Raw genomic sequence first — 23,907 nt, 5'->3', positions numbered from 1 at the left:
GTCCTTATATTTGAAGAGTTCAGTGGCGCTAGGCTAGTGCTAGGCTAGTGCATGGCTATGGTAACTAGTAGCCTGCATTTAAAACAGTGCACAGTGCACCTGAGGCAAATGACTTATAACACCAGACTACCCATATAAATGTCTGTGTTGACTGAATCATTTTTGAAATATAACCATTTTGCATTTAAAATAAGTTAGATTTGCATCAGCTTCCTGGTTGTAAGGTACGCAGCGGCGGAGTGATCTGCGAGGTTCCCGGATCTACAGTAGTTTGTTTACCTGCGGCTGCATTACTACACGTGGAATTCACAAAGGAGCTTTCTACAAATCAGATATGGCAACGTTTGGAGGACGAACCGATGATTTTGAAGAGGTTTTAATGCAGGCTACTAGCTACCATAGACATGCACTAGCCTAGCACTAGCCTAGCACCAACAACACTCGGGATATTTCAGGATTTCTATAGGGCCTTATTTCCTAGTTATGTAGTTATATTTAATACCAGTTTTGGTGCCGATTGGTTTAAACTAAATAACTAGATATAAAAATACCTCTGACATTTGCCATTTCTAAAATGTTTTACAATGTCAGGCAGATTTATATTTAGTTTTTTACCTTTTGGAAACTCAACTTTAGATTTCTTATTCCATTCATTTAGGGATAAGTATTGTACATAATTTAAAATGGTTTGCAGCTCATCATCCTAGAGTAGTGGTGGGTCCCAAAGCCATACCAATTGAGAGGCCCTGCACTAGAGCATTACAATTGTATCGCAATACGTATTATATCGGGCCCTCTGCACAAAACACATGTCGGGCTGTTACCAATATCTGGTTAAATATATATATAGCATATGATCCCCTCCTGGAACCGTCACCTTAACGTGGTGGAGGGTTTGGGCACCCGAATGATCCTGGGAGCTCTGTTGTCGGGGACTTTGTGCCCCTGGTAGGGTCTCCCATGGCAAACGGGTCCTAGGTGACGGGTCAGACAAAGAGCGGTTCAGAAGCCACTTATGAGAGACCAACAGGCCTGGTTAGAACCGTGAGGCCGTCCTTCTGTGGACCCACCACCTGCAGGAGGAGCCATAGGGGGCTGGTGCAATGTGATTTGGGCAGCTCAAACGGCTGCCCCCATGACCCGGTAACGGAAAAGTGGAAGAAAATGGATGGATGGATGGATGGATGGATGGATGGATGGAATAGTATATGATATGATAATAAATGTTTTTACTATATTTTTAAGCTAACACTACTTATTTCACCTGCTGTTGTTTACCATGTTATCAAACAACAAACCATAGTCTGACTCCCAATCCCAACTAGGGGGAGAGCTCAGTAGGCGAACTCAACCCATGTAATGACAATGAGAGATGCTGTAGCTGTACTCGTCAAACATGACAGCGGCTTTTTGTTTGTGTGGGTGCACTTATCCCTCTTTCTTCTTCTCCTGCAGCGTGGATTCGAGGCAGACGGAAGGAGCCCCCCTCTATGGAGGTACGTCTCCCGAACCTCCCCGCTGCGCCCACGGTGGGGCTCTTGGGGACTGCACAGAGGGAGCAGAGAGGCAGAGACGGGGAGAGAAAGTGGCTTTGATTCGTTTCATCTGTGGGTTCGGAGCTGAATCCAGGAACTTGAGGGGACAGGTGTTAAAATAAACAGCGGTTGAAGTGCATTGACGGAGAGACTGAGCAGAGACAGGTTCTGAACAAGGCCTCGCTGACACCACGTCCTACTTTACTTCTCTCCTCCATCTCGGAGCAGAGTCTCGTGTGTCTGGCAGGCGCAGTGATGAGAATGGCAACGGAGTGCGGTTTTTCCCCCTGTGCACCTCGCTCTGGGTTTATTGCTCTTTAAATGTGAGAATGCTGGAAATGATTTGGCCGGGAAAACGTGGGCCTATAGGAAATCCCTTGGAAGGCCGGAGCGCAGTCAGAGCCCTCCACTCGCTCTGTCTGTGTCCTCTCTCTGTGCCAGTGGCCAATGCCATCTCCTACCTCTCCTGCCAGAACATTCTATTCCAATTTTCTGCCTCGCGTCTGCCCAATAGCTGCCATCGACAGCTGGACAGTGTTGATGTGGCCAAGGCTTCACTCCCAGCACATTACCCTAGCCCTTGTCACGCTCCCTCTCTTCCCGCTCCAAGCCGACATAAATTGATTGGATTAAATCCTGTCATTAACAGGCTGGAAAAGCAGCTCAGTATGTTTGTCTCCCTCCCCAAAGCGGCCCTTTTGGCCACCGCTCTCCCCTCTCTTTTCCAGGCCTTTAGTGATGCCAGCACGCCGCAGCATTATGCCCAGTCCTGTCTTTGGTTTGGGCCTCGGAGCGCAGGAGAGGCTAACATCAGTGGACACATACACGGGCCCAACTGGAGAACCGGTCCACTGATGAGTTCTGGTGACAGTGGTTTCCATGATGTTGAGAATATCTCCTGTCACATTTTGGTTTGCACGTCTCTTCCAAGCACTACATCTTAAACAGGGTTGAGTGGACCAGGATTGGTAAAGTAAACATTAGTTATTTTCTTATTCGGAGACACTTACTGGACTTGTTCCTGAAACCTTTCCAGCCTTTTACTCAGCAAAGTGGCAGTTAAATGTCATCCATGTTTGGTGTTAATCAAAGTGGGTTTGGTTTAACAAGGCAAAATGTTTCCAGTCTGATTCTCGTCTATGAAGCCACTTTATAGCTGCAATCCTAAGTATAAACTGTCTCGTCACCAGATCTGTCAACAGTGCATGTGTTGGTGTTCCCCACAGGAGCTGATGAAGAACATTTCGTACAGAGAGCAGATCACACTGAAGGCGCGGGAAGTGGAGGAGAAGGATCTGGCGTTACAGAGAGAAGAGCACAAGGAGGGACTGGTGGCCACTCCCAGAACATTGGCCACGGGACATGCAGCAGCCACCAGCTTTGGCAGAGAGCAGATCAGTGAGGAGCCCACCAGCACAGCCAACACCTTTCAGCCCGGCTCCTGGATGCCCAAGAAGTGAACTCACATGCTGCTGCTATATTCAGACTAACGACAAGAGCTGTCAATAAGTTGTATTCAGAGTTTGGTGTCATAACTTCAGGTGGGGGCAGAGGCATGTGACGCCGAACTATTCACTGTTCATCAGGGAAAACAGAAAATCCATGTTTATGGTTAGTGGCTGGGTCCACAAGTTGTCATTATTACTATGACATGACGTTTATTCAACCAAAAATCACATCAGTTATTAGTGTTTGTAAAAATGGAAACATTGCAATTCTATTATGGCACACTTGCTGAAAAGTTAGAATCTATCTTGATCTTGACTTCTAACATGTTTTCTGGCACAATAACGGTTTACTTTGATGCTTTATGGTCATCAGGCTGCAAGCAAAATGACAAGTAATGTGTAAGGATTGTCATTACAATGGTATAACATAATAAATTTTCATAGCTGCATATTGCATCTTCTTCAGGGATGGGGTTGTGCAATGGCCAAAACTTTCGTGTGTTTTTGTGTCCCTGGGTAACACACAAACCAACATTGCCCCATCCATCTGACATATATACAGTTTTGTTAAGAGTTGAAATTGAAAATGTAACTCATATGTCATGACCTCCCTTTAATGATATGGCATTTGTTTCGATTTAAGGTGAGACTGCAGGTGAAAGGGATATTTCAAAAGAAAAAAAACAGCAATACCAATTTGCAACTTCTTTTAGATAGCTGATACAAGTATTACGAATTAGAAATACAATTGTCATGTAATAGTTTCATTAAAATGTGTGAGTGAAAATGGCTCATTCTGCTTACATTTTAGAGCAACTTTATGTTAATAGGTGGAGTAAGGTTTAATCTTATGGCTTTACTTCATGGACTTTTTTTTGTGTGGTAATTTTTCCAGGTGAAAATTGAAACTGCTGTGTCTTCCCTTGATTGAACTTTGTGAAAGATTTGTGTCTATTGAAGTATGTCTGAAAACTTTATCCTCATATTGTGCAGCTCTAGTAAAATACATGTCAAATTATATTAGAAAAAAACAATATTTACAAGGCCCATCTACAACAAGAATATGCTTTTATTGATTAAAAATTACTTTGAAATGTTGCCATTATTAAATTACTAAATTATAATCAAATTCAAAACCGAAGCGTCAACAATGGAATGCAATATGTCACAGTAGCAGTGGGACTCCATATAGTTTGCTTCCTACAGGTGACCACTGTGTCCGTTCTGACCATCCCAAAGGGGTAACCTTTCTGTGGGCAGTCCAGTCCCTCTCTCGGCTCCGTGGTCTGCTCCGGGTCCCTTCGCTGGACTCTGGATGACGAGGACAGAGTTCCATGTCTTTACAATCCTCATCCTTGCCTCAGTCCCTCTTGGCTCGTTTGGCTTTCGCAATGTTCTCTTGCCGTTTCTGTTTCTTCTTCTGTTCCCGGTCACGTGCCTCGATCATTTTGGCCAGTTTCCAGGACAACAGGGCACTGGCGATGAAGAGTGGCGTGAGAGCGAGGATGACCGTTGTGAGGAAACCGTAGGGGTCTTTGGCTGCCCATTCCACCACGTACTCGGCCCAGGCACGGAAGTCAATCATCCCGCTTGGCAATCAGCCTCTAGCACATCTGAAAGAAAAAGTGCACCTCTTTATGTAACATGCTTTTTATCTTTTGGTCAGTTTATATCTGATTTAGTCCTGGCAAGTTCTACTTCAGTTAAATATACCTCAACCTACAATACGACTTTCAAGACTTGGTATAGTCCCAGTACAGGCAGTAATTTCTTGATTTGAATTATCATAACTTCGTTCAACTTTACAGCATTTAAATACAGTTTTGCAGGTCCAAGCGTACACTAATTTAGTTAGTATGTGTGCTAATTATTCTTTTTATTCAGGACGCAAAAAACATGGTCCATAGAGTAGTTTAAAAAGTTTCACAATTAGGTCTACTACTGCACATTGTAACATTTTAGGTCATGCTCTTGAAGATCATCAATCAAAATTATTTTCCACAGTTACCATGGAGATCCGCCATCTTTGTAGCCGTTAGCATACATTTCCATTGACTAACATTAGCTAAAAACAGTATAAAAAGTGGAGAAAAAAGCCGTGGAACAACTCCATTAGCTGCAGAGTTACTGCTGGTCAATACATCTAACACACTGTGGCGCCCAAGTGTTTTAATGTGAGCAATAACTCCAGTATTTACTTAAAATCTCCAATAGTTTACAGTTGCTGCTAATCCCACAATGCTTAGCAATATGACATCACATTCCCCAACTCTATATTCCGACCAAGACAAACAAAATCCTTGACAAAACTGAAAATGTAAAAATATATATCCATAATAAATAATTAAGTAAAAATATACAAACTAAACCACCCACACAAGAATAAAATACACATAGTTTGGGAGTGTGACGTCATATCGCTAAGCATTATGGGATTAGCAGCAATTGTAAACTAAGAGATTTTAAAAGTTAAAATACTGGAGTTATTGTTCACATTAAAACACTTGGACACCACAGTGTGTTAGATGTATTTAACAGCAGTAACTCAGCAGCTAACTGAGTTGTACCACGGCTATTTTCTCCAATTTTTATACTGTTTTTAGCTAATGTTAGTCAATGGAAATGTATGCTAACGGCTGCAAAGATGGCGGGTCTCCATGGTAACTGTGGAATTTCCCGAACGCTAGGATATAACGGAAAAATAAGAAAAGCGTATGCAGCACTGTACAGAATAGCTTGCAATAACTTCAATTTCTCACTTATTTATGACTTAATGGATAAGTGTCTTCTAAAAGTAGGATAACTCGTCTTGGGCAATACTTCAATGAAAGAAAATAGACTTACGAAGCAGTGTAAACTATACACTGCTTCGTGTGTATAGTTTCCTTGTATCAAATCCTTGCATGTTTACACTTTTGCTAACAGATGCTAACACACACGATCAAGACACTCTTACACTCTTATACTCTTATACTTTTATACCTTTATACCTTTAAAAACTCTGCTTTCTCTTGTACACATCGGAACACGTTGAAAGACTGAGATGAAAGCACAAAAACCGCCGCTATTTTGTAAGTCTCATACAGAATGCTAAGCTAACACACCCTATCATGAATAGACGGCCTTCAACACATTGAGAGGAAATCTCCGCACGCGCCTTAAACACATACGGGCTAAATAAGAATCCCGATCCACGCTTAACCCAAACACTATTAACTGTGTTTTTTTCTAAAACGAAAATGCAGCTCACCAAATACCCAGATACTTCTTTGAAACGACAACAAAACGGCTTCTTTTTGAGGAAGTGCAGTGTGTGGCTTGTCACGGAAGTCAGCTGACGTGCTACGGCTCCCGGGGAATCATGGGAAATGTAGTCTTTCACAGCACATGACTACTGCGCTCTCAAACTACGGAATTTAAGGGGATTTTTTTTTAATATTCCTGTGCCAAACAGCCCATTCATTCTACATAAGATAATAAAATGGACAATGATAAAAGTGTTTAGAATTTATTTGCTAAATTAGTCGTCGCCTATATAAATGGAAATGAGGTTTCAGGTAAGGCAACAACATTTTTTAGCTTATCACAGACAACACTCCCATCCAACTATCCGATATATGGGACTGTCTGGCTCCTAATGAAAAATCTGTAGATGCTATAGACCCCAGAAATAGAAAGCTAACATAACAAAGAAGGATCTGCAGGCTTTGTGAACTTCCTGTGGGGAAGTATGAAACCAAATCAGGTTAGGCCACATCTGCTGAGTCCATACGACATGGATCACTTTCAGCACGGTTCAAAGGCCAGTCTTTGGACCTGTGCTCAAAGGAGAGGGGCAGCTGTGAACACATAGCACAGATAGACTACTGCAAACACTTTAGCTGTTCAATAGTTTTTGTTATTTTAAGACACAACAGGCTCAGTGATGCTAGTCCTAAGAAACACCGGGCAACTGAGTCACAACACTTTTTGCTCCTGTACATAGCAGGTTAAATGACTGATGGTTGAATGATAGCCTGTGGTGTGCAGCCAATAAATCCATCTCTCTTGCTCGCTCTGTCCAAAAAAATAGGCTATCCCTGAATGCTATAGTTTGCCTTTTCTGAAGAGACCCGAGGTTTGGTCTGTGTGTTGTGTGTTATAAAAAGCCTGTAATTAATTTCCCATATAGGCTGAGATGCCTATGCTGAAAGGCTGACCAAAATGAGTGCCTAATGAGTAGTACACAGGACAAGCATGTCCAGCGCTGTTCCTCCTCCCACGCCCTCTCAGTCTTTGACAGCCTGCAGTTCTTTGGACTAAGCCTGAAAAACAACCATCACAGAGTTATTGAAGAAGCTGGAGCCAGCGGTAGGAGCCCTGAGTGAAAGAAAAACAGAGCGTTCTCTTGCCCCCTTTTACCCCTGTGGGAAACTGCAGTCCGCCCCTGGATTAGTCCCCGCCTTTAAACTCAAAGAAGAAGAGAACTTCAAAGGCCGAGGGCCGCGTGGGCCCCGCCTCGCGCTCCCGCACGGCTTCACAAAGGATTTGCCGACGTTCGGGAATTCCGCCTCCACTTCCTTTTATAGCGCCGCTCGTGCGCTGGCAGGGCTCCAAGCCCCGCCCCTCCTGCTTACTTTGACAACACAAAGGACTTCACGGAACTCAGACGCGCCACCCACTTTTCCAAATAAGGACAGCTTTTCCATGTACGGCAAACAATCGGCGCGAGATTGCCCTTTTCTCTTCCTTATCCCGTTTATATGATCGGAGAGGAACTGCGCTTCAGGTTGAAGCGGTGCGAACATGGCCGAGCGAGTCCAGCAGCCCCCAGCCAAGCGGCTCTGCTGCCGGCCCGGCTACAACCCGGCATGCAGACAGGGCCAGCGGGCTGGAGGTATTCTGTGTGGCGGCTCAGGCTCTGCTCCGGGAGGCTCGGGCAATGGGAAAACGCACAACCCGGAGTCGCTGCTCGATATCGCGGCGCGGAGAGTGGCTGAGAAGTGGCCGTTCCAAAGGGTGGAGGAGCGATTCGAGAGGATCCCGGAGCCCGTCCAGCGGAGGATCGTTTACTGGTCATTCCCGAGAAGTGAAAAGGAGATCTGTATGTATTCGTCCTTTAACGCCGGAGGAGAGGAAAGTGGAACTAGCGGGGACAATAATGACGAGAGCCAGCTGCCTTTCCTACGGGGTGTCACTCTCCTGGAGGGTGGCTGGGTGGACAACGTATTACAAGTCGGTGAGTGGGCTCTACGCGACTCTAACCCAGGGAAAAGCAGTGTTCTAAACAAAACCCCACACTCTCACACTTGCTCTTTTTCCATTGAATCATGCCAGACTTTTAAACGCTTTCTGCACGGACTCTGTCCACTACTATAAACAATGCTGGGTTTCCATTTCCATTTCCACTCAGTCCACCTTATAGCTGTGAGAACAGCCTATTTTCAGATAAGCCCTTAATAGTAGTTCACTTCTCCTTGTTTTTGCCCACATATCTGCGCGTACTCGATTGCCCAGAGCCATCCCAATTGGAAGCTTAGCACTTTGTTCCTATTTTTGTGTCTTTCCAAGGCTCTCTATGCCCCCACCAATGGGTACACACAGACAAAAGCCCCCTATATCTTTTCACCGCTGGCTAAATAGACGATATTTAGAAAGCGAAGGGAGGGACGGCGATTTAAAGCCACAGTGCGTCTATTTTGTTTGCCAAACACCTTTGTGAGACAGACTAAAGCTTTTTGCTGCTGCCAGCCCCAACCTGCTATATGGAGCGACTAGTGACAGCTTATAGCAGCGTTATAAACAAAGTAAACAGACGTGCTGTGGGCTCTGCAAACCCCTGCTTGTATGCGCGCTGCCTGGCCCACTGCCTGTACCACAATATTTCACTGTAGTCGTCAGTGCAATAGACTCAGCTGTCAATCCTGCTCCCCACCCTTGGAAACGCTTCGGGATTCTAATCTCATTACCCTCCCCAGTTCATCTGAATCTTAATGCATTCTGCAAACAAGATTTTATGCATGATCTTCCTCCTCCCTCCCTCCTACTCTGTCCCCCTCTCTCTCCCTCTCCTCACTTCTTGGCTTACTATTTCTCCAAAGAATCCGTGTGGAGATGGCTGGAGCTCTTGTGGGCTTGGAGAATGTGCAGTGCACAATAGTAGCCATGGAGCAGACAGACAGGCAGGCAGCTTTCCCTCTCTCTCTCTTCCCCCCTTTCTTCTTTCTTTCCCTGGCTTGTTTACCAAGATTCCCAAGCATTGCACTCATTTATGGGTGCACTCTATTGGGAGGCTCTTGGAAGCAGACAGCCAGAATGGGGGAGAGGTGCAAGAAAGAGGAGCAAGTGCAAGTGTGGGAAGTGTAGGCAAATGAAAAGAGCTTTCTAAATGACCACTGTGCCTTTAAATCCGCTGGCCCAGCAGCACGAGGACCCATGGATTTATTGTTGATTTCAAAATGGACAATGCCTTTCAGTTTTCCCTCTATAGATCAGACAATTTGAGTTGGATTGTATTTACTTCTTGAATGAATGCTGATGTGAAGGACATTGTTGATCCAAAGGGTACATACTTCATAGATATTTTAGTAGCAGCAGCGGACTGGTGTTTATTTTAGACGAGGCATAGCAGAAATAAGGCAAACGTTTCTGTTATAACACATGCGAATAAGAAAACAAAGGGTAAACAATGCACAAGATCGATGCTGCTCGGGAAATTATGAGACGCCGTATTAGCATCACATTGACAAAACACACGATTCCAGAGGAGCGGACACAGAACAACCTCCATGACGGGTGTTTAAAACTTCAAATGCAGTGTTGTTGTTTTTTTTAGATCTGGTTTCGACCAAGGTTTCCCCTTCAATTCAAATCCAGTTGGTTCATAGATTGTGTGGAAAAAAGCTTTTGTCAAGACGTAAGTTATTAGTTAGCACACATGTTCTTGAATCTCTCTCGTTTTATATACACATTTGGAAAGACATGACTGAAATTTTGCTCCTAGTGATTTCCATTTTTAGATGCACATCATTCTAGAATTTAAAGTCAGCGGGAGAGTAGACGCCTGTATAACTCTATGGGATCCGTTGTTGTTGTTTAACGTCAGCACTTTTATATTTCTTTCTTTTCACTTTGTGCCTGTTTCTATTCCATGCAGATCGATCCATTACAGAGCAATGAACCACATCTTAACATTTGCATTTCAGTTAAAAAGCAAATACTGCTCCACAATTCAGCCCTGCCCTGCACCTCAGTGGGGAACGTAGCAACACAATAAATAAATAACAAAATATATGGTTTAGTTCACTGTCCAGAAGAAAGAACAATGGAGACATTTCAGCTTTTACACATGAGAAGGCCATTTGGAATTGTATAATGAAACAACAACAACAACAACCCTCGCTTTGAACTACATGAGGAAAGAAGCATCCATCATTAAAACACAAATATCTTTATCACATTGTGTCAAAACAAGACACATCTCAAACCTTCTTCAACCAGACAAGGCTAAAATGGAAAATCTTTCTTTTTTTCAAGCCACCGTTCGATTCTGTGTCATGCTGTGGTTGTAAAACTCGGTCAGAGGGAAGACCTCAGTTATTTCTCGATATATTTTGGTTCCCTGCGATACTATGGACATCCCGTCACGTATCATATGAACCTCATGTTAAACCCGGGCCTATGCATCCATGTATCCCTCGCCACTTTGCAGGGCGTGTGTATGTTTACGCTCCGAAATAGTATCAACGCGAGGAAGAGAACGGGGTCACTTTTGTAGCGCCGGCGCACTTGTGTGTGAAAGCGAGCTTACGTGGGGGGAAGTGTGTCAGTGTGTGCGAGGGGAGGGGGGGGGGCTCCATCAACACATGGGAAGAGGGAAGGGGAAGGGGGTGGATTGGGGGCTAGCTTGTGCATGGCTTGTCACTCTCATCCCGCGTGCTCACGGAAAGTACGGCAGACAGCTAACGCGCGCAGCGGGGAGGAGGGCGGCCAATCCCTGTTATGCTGATTGCAATTTTTGACCCAGAATTCCCCCCCCCTCCTCCCTCTGATATGAAGAGAAAAGAAAACATAAAAAAGAAGAAGAAAAGGGGGGGGAAATATAAATAAAAGATGCAATCTACTCCAGGGGACAGGCAAGCAGGCACTGGAGGATGAGGGCTTTAAAAGCAGGGCAGCATTGGAACGCATTGGAAAGCACTGGCGGGCGAAGGGAGTTGGGGGGGGGTTGTTCTGTCAGCCACATTGTACGCCATGTTGCCCCATCAAAAATATACACAGTGTCTGGCTCGGGAGAGCAGAAAAATAAGACGAAAGCTGCCTGCAATGGTTGCTTTGTCGAGGGGATGTGATTGAGGACCAGGGATGAAAGGGAGCGAAGTGGAAAATGCACTTCGCTGAGGCCGGACCCGGAACGCGGGGTTAAAACTGGGCCCGTATCATTCGTGAGGTTTTGAGCATGTTTTAAAATCGCATCTAGGGCTGCACAATATATCCCCCCAAAAATATATATCGCGATATGAGGTGATGCTATATCCGTATCACGAGAAGCCACAATACATCGCAACTAAGGGTGGGCCATATCGTTATCGCGATATCATTTTTTATGCCGTTATGAACGCCATATAATTTCATATAAACACTGACTGTAGAACACGGGGACAGGTGCTTAAAAAGTAAAATGAAATGGAGGATGTAAAACTGCTTGAGTGGATCATATTTGCGAGGAAATTAGTATGCCATAAAAAAATAAATTTTAAAAATATCACTGAATTGATCTTCTCAATACGCGTAAGGCTGGGATTGTGAGTCATTTGTCCATTGTCAATTATATCGTCAAATATATCGTTATCATGATATTTCTTTTTAAATCGTGATATAGATTTTAGGCCATATCGCCCTGCCCCCGATCGCAACATCACTAAAGTCTTCACCGGACTGAGAAAACTTAAAGCCACACCGTGTAGAATTTTACCCAATAAATAAAATTGAAATACAAGCATGTATCTTATGGCAGATATTTTCCTCATTGGAAAGTACCTCATAAATGTACAAGCAAACATTTATGAGGCTCACCCCTCCTAAGATATGACTGTAAACTTTACCGGGAGTGGGTGCGTCTCCAGCTCGTCTCCATGGAGATGTGACTAAAGGCAGTAGAATTTGAGATTTAAACAGGTTAGTTTTTCATCCAAGTCCATTTGTTTATTAACCACTGCAGTAATGGCATGTTCAGTGTTGAGCTGGTCATTAGGAGCATGTTTTGTTTTGCCTGGCAACAGTATAGCCCAAAATGTTACGCAGTGTACCTTTAACTAAAACTAACAACAAAACTTTTTTTTTGCAAACTCAGCCAAAAGATGCACTGAATTTATAAATGTGTGAAAGTTCTTATTAAAGTATTGCGATATTAGGTGATGCAATATCCGTATCACGAGAAGCCACAATATATCGCCACTAGGGGTTGGCAATATCGTTATCGCGATATAATTTTCTTTCATTTATGTTCCGCTCAGCTCCATCAGAGCAGCATGAACACTGACTGTAGAACACGGAGACAGGTGCTTAAAAAGTAAAATGAAATGGAGGATGTAAAACTGCTTGAGTGGACCATATTTGCGAGGAAATTAAAATATCACAGAATTGATGTTCCCAATAGGCGTAAGGCTGGGATTTTGAGTCATTTGTCGATTGTCAATTATATCGTGCTGAAACAATGAATTGATGAATCGTTTACTGGTTCACACACACTCAAATAGAGCAAAAATTACATGGAATTTTGTATTTTTGATTGTTCTGGGTCTGAAGTGTTTTGTTCATTGTAAATTTCATGAATATCTGTCTGTGTCTCATCCAATCAGAAGCAGAATTAGTGCCAAGAGCCTCCAACAAACATGTACTTTAAGTTTACTCCATCAACACATCCTCAGGCGGCGCCACTTTAGCTTTATGTGATATAAAAATGGATAAATTAATCGATCACAAAATAATCGTTAGTTGCAGCCTTAATATCGTGAAATATATCATAATCACGATATTTCTTTTTTATGTCGTGATATAGATTTTAGGCCATATCGCAACATCACTAAAGTCTTCATCGGACGGAAATCTAAACTTTTTTTTTGCAAACTCAGCCAAAAGATGCCCTGAATTTATAAATGTGTAAAAGTTCGAGTTAAAGTTTCAGTTAAACATTTCTTAATTGAGTTGTTGCGCTGCTGATGTTGTGTTTTTTAAGTCTTGTTTTTAATCAATTGGCTGAAAAACTAGTTACTTCCAACTTGTGTTTAATTAGAATGGAACACATCGACTGAAATGGTTTAGTGCGAGGTCGCTGTGTAATATCACATATTATTATACGGCTCTTCACAACGTAAGTAGAAGCTCCGTTGATTTGAATGGGATTTCCCAACGTTCTACCGGTCATTATTTTCTGATAAAGGACCTCTGAAAAAAATGATGACCGCTGCCCATGGCAACGGAGTTCGTGCTTTCATATCACTCCGCGCGTACGCAGTAGCGGACACTCTCTCTGTCCCCGTCACTGAGAGAGAAGTCGGGGAATCGCTCGTGAAGTTAGCGTGAGTCTGACTTTCAATTTACCCAAAGATTCACCACCATTCCTCCAACTGCGCCTTCAACTAAGTAGCTGGGCTAGCGGCTAGCCTCGCTTCTTCCAGCCTAGCCAAACGCTGCAGCGCAACGCGCAAACTTTTGGGAACTATTTGTCGCGGATGTCATTAAATAAACCTTTCGGCCTTCATAAAAGTGTACGAAGTTTATGTTGTGTGTGTTCAGTTGGCAAATGGCCGTATAATAAGCGGGCCCCCTCCGCTTCACGTCGGGGTCCGGTTCGCCCTGTCGGTACTTATTTTCCCGATAATGACCAGCGTTCTATACATTATCCCTTACTTATTGGGTTTGCACAGTGATATCGCAATATTACTTCAATATTTGTTTTGTTTCAGTTGAGCATGTCCGTTTCCCTTTTCCACTCTCGAACGCCAGCCCATACTCTGCAAAGTTCCTCAAAGTCCGGAAACTACATATAATTACATTTGTAGGGTCATACATTTGTACATTATGTGATATAGGACCCATTTTTGGCTACAATAGGCCTTTGTAGTATTGTAGACATAGCGATCTGTGGAAAATGGAAAGTGCTATGTTGTGTATTGTTAGCCTCCTAGCATAATAGCGTTCATGTGAAGTCATATTTTTGAAATATTTTTGAAAAACACCCAGGAATCTTCATGAATAAGTGTGCTTTTGTTAACAAGCATTTAGGTCAGAGAGAGACCTTTTTAGATTTGTTTCTAAACTGGTTTTAATCATTGGAAGCCTAAAGTGTGTCTGCTTTCTGATTGGATATTTGTCTCATTGTACATCATCGGAAATGCTTTCTTTTTTGTTATTGTGCAAATCAACATTGCAGTTGTTTTCATTGTTTGATATGACCATGTTTAGGTCAAGTCATGGTGTCATAGACTGGTAATGTTTTATAAATGATTTACAATAATATCTTGCATTTGCTGCTCACCCATCTACAAATCTTGAGCTACAATACAGGTCAGGAGTCGTAATCGTACCAACGTAGCTGGAGGATTCACTCCACAAAATATGCACTCTCTGTGGGGGGGCTCTAATTCAAGTTTGGGAAGGTCGCAGTAGCCAAGCAGTCTGCACTTAAATGTATTATAAATGTTAGCACTTTGAACTCTCGCAAGTCAATATGAGATAGCTATTTGTGGGTGTGCATAGATCATTAATAAAACTCTAGGACATGATGCTCGTTGATGTTGCAAATGTGGCAGCCATCTTGTGATTGGCCAGTGAGGCTAATGCTAAGAGCAAGTCATAAAAAATGGGAACAGGATAAAACGTCATAATAAGAAACACAGCCATTGTTTTTGATTTGTTGTATTGCTGGTCGAGGCATCTCAGGGCAATTTACTGAAAAAAATACTGTTGTTTTGTTTCTTAACACTATTTTGCACCATTCATTCTACGGCTTGGAGGTCGTTCACCAAGTGTTTGTTTACATGTTTGCATTTTTGACACACACTGCATACTCTCATTTGCGTATCAGATTTGTGGCCCTAATTCTGTAATACAGGATATTTCAAATGGTAAATCAGGTGCAAAATGCCCACAAAATAGCTAATTTTATTATTTGGCTTTCGCTCGCTATTTAGCACCTGTCCCATCGCCCCCCAGTGTATTCACTGTCTCAAGTTAACCAGCAAACATATTGGTCAGATTCTGCCTATTTTCTTTCTTTCAGCCTGTCCTTACACTAAATGATTGTGTGGGAAGAGGAACATTGTCAATTTGCCATTTTCTTTCCTTCCGTGACTTAAGAATTGATCAACACGGCTTAATGTTGTGTAATAAAATATGCAATACAATTGTAAAAAGGTAAAATAATGATTATTAATAATGGCAAAACTGTGTTCTGTTTGATTAAAAATATATAAATAAAAATGCCAAATTTCATTTCCTTTCTTCAGTAGGCATAAGCTGTAATGGTTTGTATGGTTTTTATTTAGGCAGGGACAGTGCACAATGTAACATTGACCAAAAGGAAGCATTGTTATAGCAAAAATGCTAATTTCCACCTGTAGTCCCTGATGTTACAGGACAAATACTACTTTTTAAATGTAGATGAGTATGTGACCAAGGATTTATACACTTTAACATCATCATTTCATTTAAAGCCACACTGCGTAGAATTTTACCCACTAAACAAAATTCGAATACAAGCATTTTTTTTATGACAGATATTTTCATCATTGAAAAATACCTCATAATTGTGCAAACAAACATTTATGAGGCTCGCCCCTCCTAAGACATGACTGTAAACTGCACCGGGAGTGGGTGCGTCTCCATGGAGATGTGACGAAAGGCAGTAGAATTTGAGATTTAACCGGGTTAGTTTCTCATCCAAGCCCATTCTTTTACTACACACTGCCGTAACAGCATTATTACAGTCATTAGAAGCGTGTTTTGTTTTGCAGCAACAGTATAGTCCAAAAATATTGCGCAGTGTACCTTTAAATAAGTTTGAAACCTTATAACATTTTCCACCAGTCCTTCTCCCGAGTGAACGGCCGCTCCCTCATGACGCCGTTCCTGATCATCACCAATGCACGGTGTTTCCTATTGGTTTGCATCGCGCCAGGTTCGAAAGGCCAATCACAATATGGCCGCCAGAATGCATCACTAAGACGACGTCCTATCCAGAGCTTTATTAAAGATCGTTTGGCGATATCAGTATAGCCGCCGCCTAACATCGAGAGGTGACAAACATTGGGCGATCATTCTTCATCCCTTTGTCGTCCCCGTCCTCTCGTGTACGGGGTCAGGCTCGGAGAAGAGACGGGCGCCGCCAGCTTGGACGGGGGGGGTAGGATTCTGCTCTGATGATGAAAGACACGAGTGCAATAGAATACATGCAGAGGTTATTGTGCGTATGGGGAAGGGGAGGGGAGGGGGGGGGCTAATATACTTGAATGGATCTTGTGTCGCCGTATTCCCCTCCTCCCCCCGCCTCCACCTCTCCCAAGTGAGCAGCTATAAAACTCTCCATATTTACTCCCCTAAGGCCAACTACCAGCCCCCAGTCTCTTGTGATTATTTATCTTTTTCTCAAAGACATTAATCAAACGCTTTTCCCCCCCTTCTCTCCTTCGCGCTCTCTTTCCCTTCACCCTTTCCATACATCAGCACCACGCAGCCGAGGGGATCGGCTCAAAGGGGTGCAGGGGTAGAGCAATAAGATAGAATGGTGATACGAAGCCAAGGAGGGAAGCCTGCAGGGGACATGCATGGGCGGAAAATGCAAAAAAAAAAAAAAGAAACGGAGGGGACAGAGGCATTGAAATGGTGATTGGAAGAGAAGGGATGAGTGAGGAGGAGGAGGAGGAGGAGGAGAATGAATGAAGGGGGGAGAAAGCGGGAGACGGATAGCTCGTTTCTTGCTCCCATGCGGGCTCATCTGTTCCGGTGCCAGCCTCTCGGATAAATATTCATATACCAGTGCATGCTTTATCAGGCGCTCCAGTGTTCTGCCATTGTGGTGTGTTGGTATAAACGCCCCAGACGTCTCGCGTTTTCCACCCGTGCAGTTGACGTGGATCCCCGTCCGTTGGTTCAAAGTGAAAAATGTAGAATCGTTGCAGTTGAAGTTATTGTTTGCGGCATCAAGAACCTTCAGAACTCGCTTTGAACACCGGCTGGTTGCTCTGATTAGAACTTGATTGGGGGCATTGCGGAATTGTTGAAGTATTAAGAGTAGAGGTCGACCGATATGGGCATTTCGAAGGCCGATGCCAATATGCACGGCCGATATCTTTTTGGCCGATTTTTCCGAATGTCTTGTCTTCAATTCTGTGAAAACATAGGCCTACAGCAAATACTTGGCCACTCCAGCTGTGGACGATTTATTGTATTACTTCAGGTGATCCGATCATAGTTTCTGTCCCAGCTTTGATTAGTTGCCGTTGTCATTAGCATGCTACCGTTAGCATTAGTATAGATACAGACGGCAGCGCGTCACACAAGGGGCCGTGGCTTCGCCGAGGGGGAAAATAGAATCTTTTGGGAAACACAATTTTCCACTCTTTTTTAGCCATTTTCTGGTGGAATATGAACTTATTTATCACATAAATAAAGTCAAGTGTAAATCGGGCCCATGTGGACATTTTCTCACAGCAGATTCTTCAGTAGAAGTGAAAAAAAAACGCAGTCGTAGCTAGCGCTATCTATCCCTTAGCATTAGCCCGATGCTAACATGTAGCATCAGGTTAGCATTCTCCGTTATTTATGTATTTATGGGCTGTTGAACCACTTTGCTCCTCTCCGTGTCTTTGTATCTTTATCATGTAGAAAACTCTATTCATAATTCAGCGTTTGTTAAAGTAGTTTTTGAATAATTAGAGAAAGTGTAGATTTTTCTCCAAATTGTTTTCCCCCTTAACTGTTTTCAAACCATATATGGGCGATTCCAGAGATGCCGTCTGTATTTTGTGCGACAAAAATACAAACTGTGCTTCAAAAGGACATGCAGCGTGTCCATATTCACTGAGGTTTTGTTGGTGAAACTTGTCTTTAACAAATTTTCATCGCGGTGTTCCTCTGTTCCCCTGAGGCCTGAGTTGTGGGAGGACTCATTTTAAAGCCCTGATTGAGCTCTTTCCAATGCAAAAAAAAACAAAAACGGGAAATCTCTATCACGTCTGGAGATATCAGCTTTAATCTGCGCTAGATAAATTGGTCGACCTTTAATTAAGAGTCCCTTAATTAGTTAATTTGATGAAAATGTGATTTGAACATGTTTACCTCATGGCTTGGGACACAAATAGGTCACGTTTATGAAATGCCTCTTGGCCCTTGGGCAAATCGTCCGGAACAGTTGGCATTGTCTCATGTCTCCACGTGCAGGATCTCCGCCAGGACAGGAGCACCTAGCAAGACGATTGTTCATGTTTTAGCTTGATCGGAGGCAAGAGTAGAGTCCCATCCACACACGGTGAGCTGTTGACCCCCATCCCGGATAGGCCTTAGAGTTCATAAACAACCTTGGCTGTGTCGTCGCATGCTCTCTGATTGTCACGGTTGGGTTTTACCTTTTATTGTGCCCACAGGGAAATTTACCCTCAGCATTGGACCCATTCTTGATTTCCATTGGGGCAACCTTGTCAGGAGCAGTGAGCAGTGCCAGGGGACCATCCTCCTGACCTAGACCTGATCTTGGTCCGGAGCCGCCGGCTGGAGGATTCACTTATTGTGGTTGTCTTGGGTTAAACCACCTTTCACAGACATGGAGAGATTCAGGGCTGCATGACTTTGGGAGAATATCTAATTGCAATTTATGTGTTTGAGAATGGAAATCCGCTTCACAGTGTGTCTCAGACGGGCTTTTTTTTTTTTTTTTTTTTTTTTAACTTGTTCCACGCTGTCACAGAACACTGCAAAGTCTCTGCGGTGTTTGGTCTGTCAGTGCGGAACATCAGTTACCGGTAAAGGAAACGCTCGCCACGCTGCCAGTCCTGATCCTATAGCATCTGTTTGCCGGGGCCCCTGGTGTAATTTAGCCCCGGCGTCTCATCACGCTGAAAGGAAGGTCTAGTATTATGGCGTCCCATCCTCTAATTATAGAATTCTAATCCTATGGCTTTAACATGGCATGACAAAGCATGTTAGCACTTCATTGCCCTCCTTCCGGTGTCAGTGGCTCGAGTCTGGGTCAAGTTCATGCACCTGATTCAGGATTATCTGCCCGTAAGTCGTTGTTGCCACGGCCTGTTTAAGTTTTGGCACATTCTTGGTCTGTGTTATTGTTTCTATTTGTTGTGAGCAGTATTTACTTTACTCTTTTGCGTGTCCCCAGCAAATATCCTGCCCGAGCCCGCAATTCATTATTTCCTAGCAACAGTATATTTACCAAAATGACACATAATCAGGCTTGAGTGGTGTAGGGAAAAGAATTCAGCATCCAAAATGGCAGATTGTGAACAAACAAGCTAGTTCTGGAGAATTGCCACTAACGGTTATTGCTGCACAATTAATCACAATCAAATAGAAATTGCATTGCATTAAATTGAAAAAAATAATAAAAAAAAAAAATGGCAGGACAATATCATTACATACGACGATATATCCTTTCCCCGTGGGGTCTTATTGTGATAAAGCTGTAGTTTAGTCATCTGCAAATAGGTCCTCTTACGTTTGGGGGATTTTTGTATTAGTTTACTCTGCTCCGCTCCTGGACATTTAAAGTGGGCGCAGTGAAATTAGTTTAATTTAGTATAAAACATAAATCAAACTGCAGCACTCGTGAGAGAAAGAAATGAATTTGATATTTTTCATTTATTCCAGCCTTGGTAAGTTATGGTCGTTGCTGGAGACTTTCAACATGATGACAGAATAAATATATCTGCCTACTTGTAACGGCGCCTTTAATAAACAAAATGAAAAACTGGTGGATTGATTTTTTTTTATTTTTTTATGCTTGTTGATGGATCTCAGGGTCAAGTTCACGCACCTCTCGCTTCATTCATTTCTGACAGCTCTTGACTGACTCCTCCCCCCTTTGACACTCCCGCTGCTCCTCCTCCTCCTCCTCCTCCTCCTCCTCCACGTGCTGTCTGCCTGCGGGGCTTTGTGCCAGGATGTCAAAGATACACACACACACCCATCACCACATACACATCACCCCCTCGCTTTGACTATCCCGTTATGGTAAGGCCCCGTGTCCCACAGGAGTGACATACTGATGCCTGGCATATGTCGCTCTGTGCAATGTCATTAGCCCAGGATACTCGCTCCTGCCTATTTATCCCGTGCTCCTTGTTAGGCAAATTTGATTTTTTTTCTTCTACACAATGCTAGCAGCGTGTCATTTTATCATGTGACTGGGGGCAAATCTTGTTGATGAGCTGCTGGCAACACCCCCCCCCCCCCCTTTTTCTTTTTTTTTTAAATGTACTTTGTATGTGTGTGCTGCTTGGTGTGGGGGGATGTACATCTGTGCCTTTGGCTCATGGTACATGCACAATAGGTGTTGTTATGGAAAAAAAAATCTCGAATTGACCTTGCTGCGGGAATAACCGTGCATGTAGGCACAGTCGTTTCCAGCGTTTTTTGGGTTTGTGAACCTTTGGGATTTTCGAGTGCTTATTGAGAAAGTGCTCAACTAAAACGGCAGAGTTACTCATAATGGAAAAGGCTCAGTCTTTCGGATTTAAAGGGATATTTCAGGATTTTTGACGTAGGGCCTCATTTCCTAGTTGTCCAGAGTGTTGCTGATTTCCGGAGACATTTTTTTTTGTAATTCATGCAGTTCTTATGTTTGAAGAGTCTAGTAGCGCTAGGCTAGTGCGAGGCTAGCGCATGTCTATGGTAACTAGTAGCCTGCATTAAAAACAGTCTGACCCGCTCCACAGTGCACCTGAGGCAAATCACTTATAACGCCAGACTAACCATATAAATGTCTGTGTCGATAGAGTAATTTTAACCATTTTGCATTTAAAATAACTTTTATTTGAGCAGCATCAGCTTCGTGGTTGTATAAGCTACGCAACAGCGGAGTGATCTGCTAGAAAATAGTCCCTCAAAATGCGATCATTCATGTGATGCAAGGTCAGTTATATTCCAATAATTGTTCTATCGACACAAACATTTATATCATTAGTCTGGCTGATATCGTAGAAATGTGCTAGCCTTGCACAAGCCTAGCGCCACTAAACTCTGGAAATATAATCACTGCATGAATTACAAAAAAAAATATCTCCAGAAATCAACAACACTCTGGGTAACTAGGAAATGAGGCCCTATGTATAAAATCCTGAAATATTCTTTTAAGTAGTTCTTAATACTAGGCCTGTCACAATAACAAATTTGAAGTTCGATGTATTGAGGCAGCAAAGTATCGCGATAAACGATATTATTGACTCGAACGATAGGCCTACTAGATACTGTCAACTCTCAGGCATGAGATTTAAAGTTTGTGATTTTATACTCACTACTGCCACCTCAGGTCATACGTGTAACTGCAGCTTCTATATTAAGCTCGTGCATGACGGCACTTCGGACCCGAATTAACAACTTTCTGAGTGACAGTGCAGGATTTTAGAGGCAGTTGTGGTGAACAGGTCTGGGCTCATTCTACACATTAGGACATGGCTTGAACATGTAGGGGGAGGAAAATACATAATTTTAACATTTTGAAACTCCGTATAGTCCCCGTATAGACAATGATGAAGGACACTGTTATAAATTGGCAAACTCTTTGATATAATGTGAAACTTATTGTACGCAAGATCTGAACCTCACCTACAGCATTCTTCCCGCTTTGCGCCAACGTGTATAACCGTGTGTCAGTTTTTCTTTTTACATATACAAATTACAGTTCGCCGGCTGAAATATTGCCAAAAGTCCCTGGCATTCACGCCTCTTAGAGTGTGAAGGTCGTCCTCTTCTGCTCCACCTCTTTCCCAGACAAACGTGCGCATGTGAGTGTGACTGTCTCGCGCTCTTGCATCTCATAACTCAGGTTAATTTCTTCACGCTCTGGAGAATCTTAATTAGCTTTCTGCGTCATGTACCTCCCCCGTTCTGCCTCTTTTTTTTTATCACGTCGTCAACGTAAAACCGCGGAAAATCAACAAAGCCTTCTAGTACCGGTACTTTCCTTTTGTTTTCCAACTTTCCCCTTCACCCAGACCTCGGTGTGAAGAAGAACCGAGAACGCACAGCTTTTGTTGCTTAGGCTCCAACGGTGTGTCCTTGCTAGCACGCCGTTGTAGTGTCAGGCAATCTACCCGCGGTGCAACATTTCATGAAAGAACATTTGCTAGCATTGTTCGGATGACAAAGAAGCGAGATGCATGCCAAGGTAGAGTGGCCCTTGAGAGTGGAAGAGTGGGCATGTTTTGTGCAAGAGCAACAAACACGCTTTAACACTTTCACAAAGAATTCGCAAGGGTTCACAAAGAGATTTTTGAGCGGGCGACCTCTACATTTCAAGCATTTGTCCACAAAGGTGCAGAATTTAAGATGCCAGCCATAAATCTTGCAAGAGCATGTCGTGTGAGACGCTATCGGGCTGCACTGGGTGTTTTAGTGGCTGAGGGCTTCTGCTTTTTGTTTGTGTGTGGGCTGGTTCTATTCATGAGGGTGGATCTGGTTATATTTTGCTGTTAGGGAAAAGAAGAGAGAGGTTTTTTATCTTTTACAGCGCTCTCTCTCAGAAAAGGCCCACATGCCCGCTGTCAGTGAAAGAGAAAGACAAAATGCTTTTGAATATGCTATTTGTCTGCATGAAAACAGGAAAGTGGCCTCAACTTGTGACTGGATTTCAAAAGATGTTGACACAACCGGGCTTTTCCACAAAATAGTCAGCCAGGATGCTTTCATCTTTGTTTCGCTGTCTGTTTGCCGCAGTTGACTATGTTATCCTTCAGGACCCACGAAGTTGCTCATTCAAATTAATATGGTAATGAGAGAAGAAATTATACCTTTTGGAAATTCACATAAAGAGTATACGGTGGTAAGGTCCCAGGTTCGATTCCCACCTGGACAGGGATTTTCTGTGTGGAGTTTGCATATTCTCCCCGTGTCTACGTAGGTTTCCTCTGGGTACTCCGGTGTCCCCTACCACAAAAAACATTGATTCTGAACACCAGCCTGGCTCCACATCTGGAGAAGGGACAAATATCGTTGTACAGTTCTTGTATAATGACGTATACAGTACCTTAAAGGGGCTTAGATGCAAGTTAGCCATGTTATGCTCACTACTGCCACCTCAGGTCTTACATGTAACTGCAGCTTCTATATTAAGCTCGTGCATGACGGCACTTCGGACCCGAATTAACACCTTTTTGAGTGGCAGTGCAGGGTCTGGGATCACTCTCTGCCTTAGGACATTGTTGAAACATGTTGGGGGAGAAAAATAATTAATTTTAACATTTTTAAACTCTGTATAGTCCTTTTAAGGTCTATTAACTTTAGCCTTGACTATACAGCATTGATCTGAAATGAATGCTTCAGTGTGTCCTTACACACAGATTTGGAAAAGCTTAGCATGAGCCAATAAATTACATATAAATGGTAAAACTGTTGACTTGTACATTTTTGTTTGCTATAAAAGCCACTAAATATCTTAAGCAGCTGGAGGATGGGATCTCTGCCACTATTTTAAGGCTACACATGCTAACACAACATTTCCTGCATCACAGGGGTGCCCCAGGGGTCAGAGTTATGCCCAGTCATTTTTCTTTCACTTTTTCACTTGGACGTACTGTAAGCAAGCAGTCAATATTTCAAGACTTCCATGATTTGCGATTAACTTGTTTTAGTTATTTTGTTTAAGAGGCAAAGTCTAAGCCTTTAAATAAAATGTTTGAGCTACTGGCTCAATGCTCAAGGAAACAAAACCACTTACA

At 43.1% G+C, this 23,907-nt stretch overlaps 3 protein-coding genes across 3 annotated transcripts in view; 2 read left to right on the top strand and 1 right to left on the bottom strand.

Annotated features, from left to right (window-relative positions):
- The window catches only part of ndufaf2 (NADH:ubiquinone oxidoreductase complex assembly factor 2), a 36,473-nt gene extending 33,373 nt beyond the window's left edge, over positions 1 to 3,100 (top strand). Inside the window, exons 3-4 of the mRNA XM_079553098.1 lie at positions 1,456 to 1,496; positions 2,762 to 3,100. Of these exons, the coding sequence (XP_079409224.1) occupies positions 1,456 to 1,496; positions 2,762 to 2,995 (275 nt within the window). The 3' untranslated portion in view covers positions 2,996 to 3,100. The remainder of the gene's footprint in view (positions 1 to 1,455; positions 1,497 to 2,761) is intronic.
- A 934-nt stretch (positions 3,101 to 4,034) lies between these two features.
- On the bottom strand, positions 4,035 to 6,366 carry smim15 (small integral membrane protein 15). The gene is made up of 2 exons (XM_079576803.1): positions 6,234 to 6,366; positions 4,035 to 4,596 (listed from the first exon to the last, which is right to left on the bottom strand). Exon 2 carries the CDS (start codon positions 4,566 to 4,568, stop codon positions 4,344 to 4,346), a length of 225 nt encoding a protein of 74 aa, XP_079432929.1. The 5' UTR covers positions 4,569 to 4,596; positions 6,234 to 6,366; the 3' UTR covers positions 4,035 to 4,343.
- Positions 6,367 to 6,581: 215 nt separating this feature from the next.
- The window catches only part of LOC306959721 (zinc finger SWIM domain-containing protein 6-like), a 106,027-nt gene continuing 88,701 nt past the window's right edge, over positions 6,582 to 23,907 (top strand). Inside the window, exon 1 of the mRNA XM_079551904.1 lies at positions 6,582 to 8,201. Coding sequence (XP_079408030.1) covers positions 7,769 to 8,201 — 433 coding nt within the window. The 5' untranslated portion in view covers positions 6,582 to 7,768. The remainder of the gene's footprint in view (positions 8,202 to 23,907) is intronic.

This window comes from Gobius niger (assembly GCF_951799975.1).
Source record: "Gobius niger genome assembly, chromosome: 1".
NCBI classification, from domain to species: domain Eukaryota; kingdom Metazoa; phylum Chordata; class Actinopteri; order Gobiiformes; family Gobiidae; genus Gobius; species Gobius niger.
This window is presented reverse-complemented; position numbering and strand designations above follow the sequence as displayed.

Bases quoted from the DNA above. Each gene is read 5' to 3' on its own strand.
- smim15 (XM_079576803.1), bottom strand. From the start codon at position 4,568: ATGATTGACTTCCGTGCCTGGGCCGAGTACGTGGTGGAATGGGCAGCC.